Source organism: Lutjanus erythropterus, chromosome 14 (assembly GCF_056507025.1).
Source record: "Lutjanus erythropterus isolate fLutEry1 chromosome 14, fLutEry1.hap2, whole genome shotgun sequence".
NCBI classification, from domain to species: domain Eukaryota; kingdom Metazoa; phylum Chordata; class Actinopteri; order Lutjaniformes; family Lutjanidae; genus Lutjanus; species Lutjanus erythropterus.
Genome location: NC_139330.1, coordinates 25,177,687 through 25,188,792, shown reverse-complemented (window position 1 = coordinate 25,188,792; position 11,106 = coordinate 25,177,687). Strand labels below are relative to the sequence as shown.

The 11,106-nt window shown below is 36.5% G+C and overlaps 1 protein-coding gene across 1 annotated transcript; it reads right to left on the bottom strand.

The window, feature by feature from the left end:
• Positions 1–2,994: 2,994 nt before the first annotated feature.
• On the bottom strand, positions 2,995–10,901 carry LOC146315632 (cytochrome P450 3A56-like). The gene is made up of 13 exons (XM_084735539.1): positions 10,746–10,901; positions 10,532–10,625; positions 10,230–10,282; positions 9,150–9,249; positions 7,375–7,488; positions 7,116–7,201; positions 6,842–6,984; positions 6,325–6,449; positions 5,687–5,765; positions 4,196–4,356; positions 3,868–4,094; positions 3,297–3,459; positions 2,995–3,193 (listed from the first exon to the last, which is right to left on the bottom strand). Exons 1-13 carry the CDS (start codon positions 10,817–10,819, stop codon positions 3,119–3,121), a joined length of 1,494 nt encoding a protein of 497 aa, XP_084591665.1. The 5' UTR covers positions 10,820–10,901; the 3' UTR covers positions 2,995–3,118.
• Positions 10,902–11,106: the final 205 nt, after the last annotated feature.

Below are 11,106 nucleotides of genomic sequence, written 5' to 3'. Positions count from 1 at the left end.
AGAAGATGCTGCTTTTCCAAAATGATGAGCACCTCATCTGAAACTCTACACATGCTGTCAACAACACGTATGCTGCATAATGTGTATTGTCCCAAACAAGAGCCATGGATGTGTTGAAAACATTTTTCAATTGATTTTTGCCTGTTTTTCTGGAAGTCTGAGAACAAGCAGGAAAGTGCTCAAATCTTGTCAGAATTTTTTTTGTTTATCATTTAATATATTTCTATTATATATGGACTCTGGCCTTTTTGTCTGTTTTGTTTATGTTTGATAAACTCAGGACTCCAAAAGGCTTTGTAATATAATCCTTTTAACTTTTTTATCCCACATTTTATGTTTGCTTTAATGTTGCTTTTTCTAATGCAGTAGTCACTCCATAGAGCTTTTCAAGAACGCACTGTGGCAGTGCAGTTTTATACTCCTCTCTTTGATAAAAAAAATACAGAACTTTTGTTTACAACCCGGATGTTTGTATGTGAGCCTGTGCTGCTCTTTGTTTTCCTGTCTGTGCATGAATGTCTGAGTGTGTGAGTGTGCACACATGTATTTTATGGTTAGTATCAACAAGCTGCTAACTGGGCCAAATTTCCTGACTACAAACACACACATACTCTGCAAAAGAGATCCACCTTAACAAATGTAGCAGTGTTTCCAAGGTGTTTTTTTTTTCTTTTGCAGAATATTGCCACATCTTTAAGAGACTGGATTTATTTAAACCTTAAGCTCGATTTAGGATTTTTCAGTAATATTGTTTTGATGCAGTGGCAGATAATTTTGCAGATCTTGACTACTGTAAAAAAATATTTCCAGGATTTTGTTTTCTAACAAAAACAACACAGAAGCAGTGTTAAAGCAGGACACACAGTTACATTTCTCATGAAACCAGCATATTTATGCGATTTGGAGTGAAAGGTTTCAACTCTGTATTATGACATTAATTTAAAATGTTGTTTTTTATGTTTTAGTAAGTCTGAATGAGAAGAAGTAAAATTTATTTTGAATGCACAGACACAGACCAACAAGTGTACTGCTCCTGTTGGCGCCTTCTGCTGACTGGTATTTGAACTGTTATTTGTCTGTGGTTCTGCAATCAGTCACTGAGGTTTCCCTTAACCTTCATAGCTTCAGATAGTTTTCTGCCATCAGTGATTATTTCTCTTCATTGACAAATGAACAATATCTCATCAAACACTAATTATCCACCAGCAAAATTAGATTAATCAGTAAATGTAGCCTTCCATTTCAAAATGCCGAGGGAGAAAATTGTTACTTTATGTTCATTTCTCAACATGTTACATTAACTGTACCACAAATCACCATTACTGAGGCCAAAGATAGCTGTAACCATTCTTCACTATTTTTTTTTTTTTTTGTTTACAGATACGCCATATTTTTCATGAATGTCTCATTTTGGAATGAAACCCTAATTTTCTTTGAATAAATGTAGTCATTTCATTATAATAGTAAATGCCCAATCAGATGGTTATATGTGGGACATTTGCGCATCTTGTGTGAGCTGTGAATGTAGATTGGGAAACCTCAGTTATTCATACCCACAAAAACTGACTTCAGCTGTTTTACACTGAACTTTCACAAAGCCTTCAGAGGAGTGGACCCAATTTGTATGCTGTTGTAAAGTTATTAAAAAAAAGTATACAATGTGTGACTCCTATTCTGTGTCATAGCTGTTCTGATAATCTAGTTAACCAGATTTACTTTTAATGAACTCTCCTGTTTTATTCTCTGTCACATTCAGTTTAGTTTCAGCTGACAGTGGTACTATTTAGAAGTTCCTTTTTTGTGTTTTTTGTTAAAAGTGCAGTAAATAGAGATTTCAGACAGTGTCATGTCATGTAGCTGTTTGTATCTAAAAAGTGGGGGCATTCCATTTTGGTTCTGTAAACAGAACATAGTCTACATGGACATACATGGACACATTTTGAGGGCATGTATTTGATACATTTACCCTCTTAGAATTTGAACACTTAAGTAAAATGAGGGACAGTTTGTGGAAATATTAGATATAAAGGTTAGTTTTGCCCTGAAAAAACACTGCTGTATGCCCTACTGTTATAAATATTAGATAACATACAATCATGAAAGTAATTTTAATGATACAATCCTCTGCAAAAACAGTCAGAAAAATGTTCCATCGGACCAAAAGCCCACTTGTCTGATGGCCTGTTGTCCCGAAAACAAATGCCCGTTGCTCCAAAAATACTCTGTCCCTAATCCAGAGGTTCTCAAACTGTGGGACGGGCCTCATTTGTGGGGCGTAGAGCCACTGCAGGTGGAGTGTGGAAGACCAGGGAGGAAAATATGGAGTAATACTAAGTTGATTGAATATGATCTAAATAGGGGAAATAAACATGTTTCCTGGTGCTATAGTGCTGATGTTTAATTAATTAAAATTCAACTCAAATTCAGCTTTGCAATCAATGTTAATGACTACTAAAGACTCCTAATGTGCAGAGTTTCTCTGCTCTGATCAGCCACTAGGTGGAGCCACATACCCATCAATGATAGAGCTACAGACGAACGTACAGGCTATTACTATTAATGACCAGCAGCTTATTAGATAATAAACTTCATACAATTAAATGTGTGAATATAAAAAATAAATGTTCTACAAGCCACTGATTTTGAAAACCGGTTCAGATTAATGAAGATGTTTAGTTAGATGGGGGTATTTTTTAATGGTGGTGTTGGTTATAAATGAATGCAAAATGAGATAAAACACTTTGGGTTCTTGTGCCTTATCCTGCAGTCTCTGTTCTTTTCATAAGCACATATACACTTTTTTGAACAAATGATCCTTGCGGTGACTCATGTAAATTCCATCATGTACTGTTACATTAAAACAATAAGAAAACATCCAAGATCCAATGAAATTACACATTCAAGAATTTCTACAAAAGCGGAAAAGTAAATAAAATATATCTGATTGATTGACACTGTGAGAAAAATCAAGGCGAGTTGAAAGCTTACACCAATACAGTATGGATTACAAACTTTAACTGTCAGCAGTTGGCACATGTTAAAATAACAACAAAATAATACAACAATCATGAGCTTGATTGGAGTTCAAAAGCTATGTATAGAGATGCTCCCTCTTGGCTTACTGCTGTCTGGGAACAAAGCTGAGTTTTACTGGTTTTACTGGCTGGGCCTTCCAGTCAATCTCCAATGGAATCTAAAGGAAGAAATTCACATATAATCAGCGACATGACACCAGAGAAGAACGACAGTTTGACTGCACATGAATGTCTGTGTTGCTGTCCGAGTGTTAGTCTTACCACGGTTTCTTTGCATGTTTCCACGGTGTATTTCTGCAGGAGACGGACAATAACCATCTTCATGACCAGGAGAGCGTATCGCATCCCAATGCAGTTACGAGGACCGAGCCCAAATGGCATGTAGGCATACGGGTTCACCTCCTCCCCAGCATCTTTACTGAACCTGTGCAGAGTAAAAGCCTTTATACCAAGAATTGTTTTACGTGGTATGTAAGACACAAGAGCTGCACAATACTGAGGTTGATATCTGAAAAATATTGTTTATGTTAGTGTAATAACCATTCACAAACGGAGTGAACCTAACTGAGACTTATTGCAGGTGCAGATGTCTAATAAACACTTTTCACTGTAGTATTAAACATGAAGTTGTTACCAAGTGCTCCAAGTATCAGTGAAAGAGACAAACAGTTACTTCAAATGAAATCTAAATGACATGCAGCATTTCCATTTTATTCTGCAGAACAACAATGCCTAAGCTTCCCTGAAGATGCTGATTGACACTGCGGGCACAACTGAAAGAATTTCTTTGTAAATGAAAGTTAAATAGTAATGTATTTAATTCAATTTTTACCTCTCTGGCCTGAAGAGTTGAGGAGAGCTCCAATAGCGTGGGTCCTTGTGTAAAATGTGTACAGGAATACCAACCAGGGTTCCTTCAGGGATGGTGAGGCCGTGGACCTGAACAGTTTTCTTACACATCCTCTCAAGCCGAGGGGCAGTGGGCATCAAACGCTGCGACTCGCAAAGAACGTGGTCCAGGTACTCTAGACCCACCAGATCCTCGTATGAAATGGGACCCTGGAGGCAAAAGTAATACAAAAATAAACATGTAAGGATTAGAATGTAATACGATGCCAGCTAATGAAAACGTTCAGTCTAAACAATCAAAATGACTGTACATCTTTCGGTAGGCTGGTGTCGATTTCTTCCTGCAAGGTCTGCATGGCATCAGGGTTGGTGGCCAGGTTGTAGAGGGTGTAAGACAGAGTGACACTCGTGGTCTCATAGCCACCGAAGATGAAAATGAAGGCCTGGGAAAGTATCTCATGTTCAGTCAATCCTGCAACAAAATAAAGCGACAGTCAGCAGACATTTTGACATTTATCTTCACGCAAAACAAATTTAGTCTGAGGCTTAAAAACATGATAGACAGCTGTATACCAGATTGTGGTTGCACATTACTGAGCGGCTTATATTCTTTGCAGACATGAGGAAATGTTCCATGCATCTTAGTTTTCCATTTAAAATATATTAGCTAGAGTCTACTTCAGGGTCCTATTGAAATTTACTGTACTGCTGTGTTATTTGTTTTATTACTGTGAATTAGTTTTCTCTTCATTGTCCCATCCTAAGGCCTCTTTTACTGTTCCCTGTATATGTACTTAGCTAGCTAATCTACACTGTTAGCTTGTTAGTTAGCCAGTATTTTGCTCTATAGCAAAGCACTAACCAACTAGCTTGCTTATCTACATCAATTGTTAGCTAGCTAGATATGCAGATAGCTACATATGCAGTGTTTGCCAGTTTGTTAGTGTTTTGCTCTGTAGAAAAATGCAATGAAATTGGTTGGCTAATTTCTATCAAGCCATGGCTAGCATTATGCTGACATTAGCTAACTTAAAATGTGACGATGTGACTTTTACACATCTCCCAACAACGTCCTGTAACAATCTTCAAAATTTGCTTCTATTTTCAAGATAGATGACTTTTTTACAGGTTTCAGAGGAATTTAAAATAAAAATTAGAATAGACGTGTTTATAGCTTACTTATGACATTATCAAACCTAGTTATCACTTAATTAAAAAAACAAAACAATTATTTAGTCGTCTATAAGATGTCAGAAAATTGTAAAAAAAAAAAAAAAAAAAAAAAATCAAACTGTATAGTGACTGTAAAAAAGACTATAATGCTTGAAACACAAATGTATTGAATTTACAAGAAAGAGAAAAGCAGCAAACCCTCTAACTTTAGGAGCAAGAAGCAGAGAATATTTGACTTTTTTTTTTACTGGAGAAGTGACTTAATTGATTAGTTAATTATTTGAACAATAATGTTTTGTCAGTTGACTGAAGGATTTATCAACAAAGCATTTTAGCTCTAAAGAACAGATATAGTTTAAGTTCTTTATCTTCACGGCGTAGCCTAGTTAGATCATCTGTCATGTTCAACTCAAAAAAACATGTAAATTCTTGAAGAACTGAGAATTTGATCCAAATATTTACAGGCATGTTTGAGGAAAAACGCTGACATTCATTTGGGTTGATCGTCACTTAAATCATCTTGTTGTCTAGTAAAGAGAGCTTGCGTAAAGACAACTTTAAATGTAAAGCGAGGATAGAGTGCTGATGACTTTTGTGTTTCATGAGTTACTGCTGTGGTGCAAATGTACCTTTACTTGGTTGATCTTGTTCATTTTTTATATCTGGTATCTCATTCTGAATCATCACCTGCAGGAAGTCTCCTTGGATCTAGATCAGCACAAAGAACAATCACATCAACACAAAACTGACTGACACATGTTGACTTAAAATGTGTAATATAAGCAATATTAATTTGAATAAGAGAGAACAGCAGAAGAAGGCTTTGGGTTTATACAGTTCAACATTTTATGAAATGTGCTTATTCACCACTTTGCCAAGAGTTGAGAAGTTTAATACCACTCTCATGACTGTCTGTTAAATATGAAGCTAGGGCAGGTTTATATGCTGTGACCAGCCAACAAACAGTCCAGCATATAAACTCCTATACAAACACAGATTCATCTTCACGTTATCTTTGTGTGAATTAAACAAACCAGATATAACTTGTTACCTAGAGACCTGCAGAGGTGCTGACAGACAGATTTTACCTGTTTGACAGAGCTAGGCTAGCTATTTCCATGTTTCTGTTCACAACTGTCACAGCTTCATATTTAGGATGCAGACATGAGAGTGGTTATCAATCTAACCATCCAGCTTCCAGCAAGAAAGCAAACGAGCTCATTTCTCAGATTTTTTTTTTTTCACTGGACAATGATGAAATGCTTACAGATTTATCTGCATGATGCTGGTCTTTAAATCTTTTGATGATGTTGAAAAAATGGTCCACACTGAGTTTGGGCATCATCTCAATACCCAGGAGCTTGAACAGATTGGCAGCAAAGGGAAACACAACTGAAAAGAGACCAAAGGATTGTTAACCACAAGTTGCATACTAGTGATTAGTGCTGCACGATATGGTAAAAAAAAAAAAAAATCACATTGCAATTATTTTGACAAATATTGCAAGATGATTCTTGATTAGCGGGAATGATCATTTTTGCATCACAATTTTTATTTTCACTGAAAAACTAAATAAATAAACAAATGAAATCATGATAACATGATGATGATGACATTTGTTGGGGACTGCACCAAACTAACATGTTGTATCACATTTGGACAACAAGATTTGAATATTAGTTATTACAACTTTGCTAATATTTTAATGAATTGAGCAGCCCCACGAGTGATCCAAAGGTGTTCAAATGATCAAAGTCTATAACAGAGGTGAAAGGACTACATACATAGTACAAAAAAAGGCCATAATTTCATGTTCATAATCTTCTTGAGATGAACAATAAGTGGGTCATCTGGATTATTTATGGAGTTCGCCTCAACACTGAAAGATGCGCTGGTCACAGTATCCAAACTGTAGGGTGCCACGAATCTACAGCAGAAAAATGAAAGGTGATTTTCATTCAGGAGCTAGCACGGACTGCTACCATGTTTGTTTGTTTGTTTGTTTTTTATGACCAGAAATATAATAATATGCTGTTATATAACAGATTATCAACATACTGTTTGACATCGACAGGTTCCTCCAAATTTGTTTGTCCAAGTTTGTCAATGAGTTGATCAGCATAGCGAGCAACGATGGGAAAAACCTTCAAAAAAGTTGCGTAATGTTGACTACATTAGACAAAGAAATACATGTAGACACACTGTAGACACATATACATTGTCCTACACTGATGCATACATATGAATGTATCTGTACTGCTGCTGTAGGTCACAGGAAGCAGACTGCAGAAGTGGTCAGTGAGCTCAGACATGATACCTGTTTCAGTCTTCCACTGGTGAAACATGGGGACAAAGTGCTTCGAATTCTCTTCCACCTTTCATCTTTAACTGCTGTAATTGCATCTTCAAAAGGTCCTGCTATGCTATTATCCTGTGAACATAAGTACAGAGAAAATACACTAAATGCTTTGATTGTGGTGCAGGAAGAGTTACACAGTTTTCTTCTTCTAACATTTCTCCTTCAGTTATTTTAAATTCAATGAAGAAATAAGCAAAACATCCCAGTGCAATTTATGCAATTTATTTAAATCTAACTTTGAATGTTTGAATCGTGCTGATTAATCAAAAATGCTGCTAAAAGCTTTTTAGCAGCATTTTTTTAGCAGCTTGCCTTAATATTTTTAAGACCAAAGTGCATCCATACAAATGCACTTTTAAAAGAAGAAAATGAGAAAGGAAATGACAAAGAAAAGAAGGAAATGAGGAAAGAAACAAAGAAGTAAATGAGGAAACGAATCAGGAAACGAGAAAGTAAACGAGCAAGCAAACAATTAAACAAGGACGTAAATCAGGGAGTAAAGCCAGAAGTGAACAATGAAGGAAACAGGGAAGTCAATGAGGAAATGAAGAAAGAAATAAGGTAGAAAACAAGGAAGAAAATGAGGAACTGAGGACATAACGAAGGAAACAGAAAACAAGGAAGGAGACAAAGAAGCAAAGAAACATGGAAGGAATGGAAGGAAACAGGGAAGGAGACAAGGAAACAAATAAGGGAAGAAACAAGGGCAGAAACAAGGAAGGAAAAAAGGAAACATGAGAACAAGGAATGAAACAAGGAAAGAAACATGGTCGGAAACAAGGAAGGAAGGAACCAAAGACTGAGGAAGGACGAAAGAGACAGAAGAAAGAGCTGTGTGGCATGTCTGCCATAAAAACGCCTTTGGACAGAACCAGCCTCGCTGTTTCCCCACTTCCAGTATCCGTGCTAAGCTAAGTTAGCCAGCTGCTGGTTGTACAGTAGCTTCATAATTGCAGTACAGATACAAGAGTGCTATCAATCTTCTCATGTAACTCTCCACCGGGAAGAGAATTACTATTACCATCAGACTGTGGTTGTATTGGGCAGCTTCCAAGTGTGAACTGTGGAAATGTGATGAGGGCATTCCTTGGCTCTCAGTAAATAAATAAAGGTTATATAAATACCAGAAGTCCTTTTTTTGTCAAGTTGATGGAAGGTTATTCCAGTACGGGATCAGTATAAAAAACAGAGCCTCTGGCGACAGTATCACCTCAGGTTTCTGTGTCAATCCTGACACAAGAGCTTTCTGGGTTGTTTCTTAACAGAAATGTTGTTTTGACATGAAGGGTTAAGAGAGTTTCTTGATTTTTCCCAGCTGCCTCAGAGGCCGTGCATGTGTGGTCTGGTGTAATCTTGGCCCATAATTCTCTGACTCTCTGCGTAAACTACCGAATGTTGCAACAAATCCAAACTTCCTTGACTGACTTGATTGAGGTGCAGCTTCTTTTATTCCCTTATGAGTCAGCAAATCACAGTTTCAAATGATGAAATACTCCTTAGCCTGGAAATGCTCAAGTGTCTTTCAACTTTTGCGATGCTTGCATCGAAGCAGAAACAACAGCCTCGTGTTTCCTGCCCAACCCCACATTGCAGACTCTTGCATAAGACTTCTCAGAGTTGTGCAATTGGATAAAGAGTGATCACAACACTGATTGCTAATGTTAGTCTGTCATTTAACATGACGAGATGAATTTTCATAGACTCCATAACATGCAACAAGATGAATGTCTTACCCTGCGGTTGGTAAACACAGAGTAGCACTCCTTCACCAGTACAGTCTTAATAATCTCAGGGTCTGCCACCATTAAGAATGGCATTCGTCCATCAAACAACCTGCACAGAAACACATTATCACAGAATAAAATATGAAATATTGATCAGATGATATTTTATAAACCATTTATATAAGTTCAAATACAGATCTACATTTTAGAAAATTCTTACATGAAAATAAATATCTTTATCTGTCACGATAAACACCGATTATCATTACAGTTATTTTCATTATTACATTCCAATGATATGGATGCACAAGTTCCATATCACAAGTGTACTTCATGTAGGCTACCCACAGACCAAAATGGTGTCTTAATATGTGCATGTGGTAAAATTCCAGAAAATAGTTTCAAAAGGTAACATCCTCATTTTTATATCCTACATGACAAGATAATATTTTATTACAATTAAATGTAACTTTACAGAATATATAGTATGATATCCAGTGGAAGAAAGCAGCAAAGTATATTTACTCAAGTACCATACTCAACAGCAGTTTTTAGATACTTGTACTTCACTTTAGTATTTCTGATTTATTTTTTATTTTATTTTTTTTTTTTGCATCTTTGTAATTCTTACACTTCAGAGGCAAATAATCTAGTTTTTACACTAATTTGACATATTCATTAACTGATTTCTTTTATAAATAAAATGTAATACTAAAGTAATTCCTTGTTAAATATTACACCAGTTGTTCCCAGTCTAGTCGGGCCCCTTTGTTATGTTTCCACCTATGTTTCCCCCTCTAAACCCCACATGAATACCAAAGCAAAAAAGGTGTCCAATATTTCATGAAAAATAAATATGAGAGAAAAGTGAATAAAATAAAATAAAATAAAATTAAATTAAATTAAATTAAATTAAATAATGCACATTTGCATTGCAGGACTTCGTATTTTCCTCTGTTGTATCACATTAATCATCTCATGACCCCTCTGAGGGGGCTGTTTCCTAGTTTGCACTCATACTTTTACTTCTGTTGCTTCCACCACTGATATCATCTGTATTTGGCCCTGAAAGATGAAGCAACAACTCACCCCCAGACATCCCCGTACTTGTCATGGCAGTGACGGTCATACACAAGAAATCCCTACAAGGAATTTCATGAAAACATGTTTAAGTGTTAAAAGGTTAAATGGTCACAGAGCTTCCAACAGGCACAGTCATGTGTATACATGCAACATCAAGCAGCAAGTGCCGGGTTATGTTATAGTAAAAAAGTCTTTCGTTGTCATTAAAATGTACACATAAGGGCTTAAACACCCTCATCTTTAATTCTCAAATAAATCAACTCTTTACATAACAGCCCCTAAGATGTGTGCTGATGTGTGTGTCTTACCTTTCTTAAGTTTAGGAGTGTTCCAAAAAAAGGCCAAGGCCTTGGTCCAGGTATTCCCAGTTTTTTGAAAAATCCATACGGCCAAATGCCATACCTGTATGATAAAAAAAAAAAAAGTTTAAAGTTAAACTGGTATATTACAAGAGCTTAACAAACAACTTGAGAACCTAGTACAACTCTGACAGAAACAGAAACAGAAGCAGAAACTACTCACAGTAATAACAGGGTGAGAAACAGAGCCACCAAAGTCCAGGTAGTTGCTGAAAACAATGTAAAGGGACCAAACATTTTGATTTAATGTCAAAGCAGAACTGGGCACAAACCACAACAACCTGGAAAAATGAGAACTCCGCTGAGAAACATGCGACCTTATCTGGTCGGGCAGTGGGAGGAGCTCAGAGACACAGGCTCCGGGAAGTAATGAATAGTGATTATATAATACACAAAGGCCCAGTGCTGGCTGATTATTATCTGCTGACAAACCAGCAATCCTGTCATCAAGCTTGGTTCAGTCAGTCAGATAATATAAATTACAGTTGTTATCTCTCACATTTATAACACAACACTAGACTGAA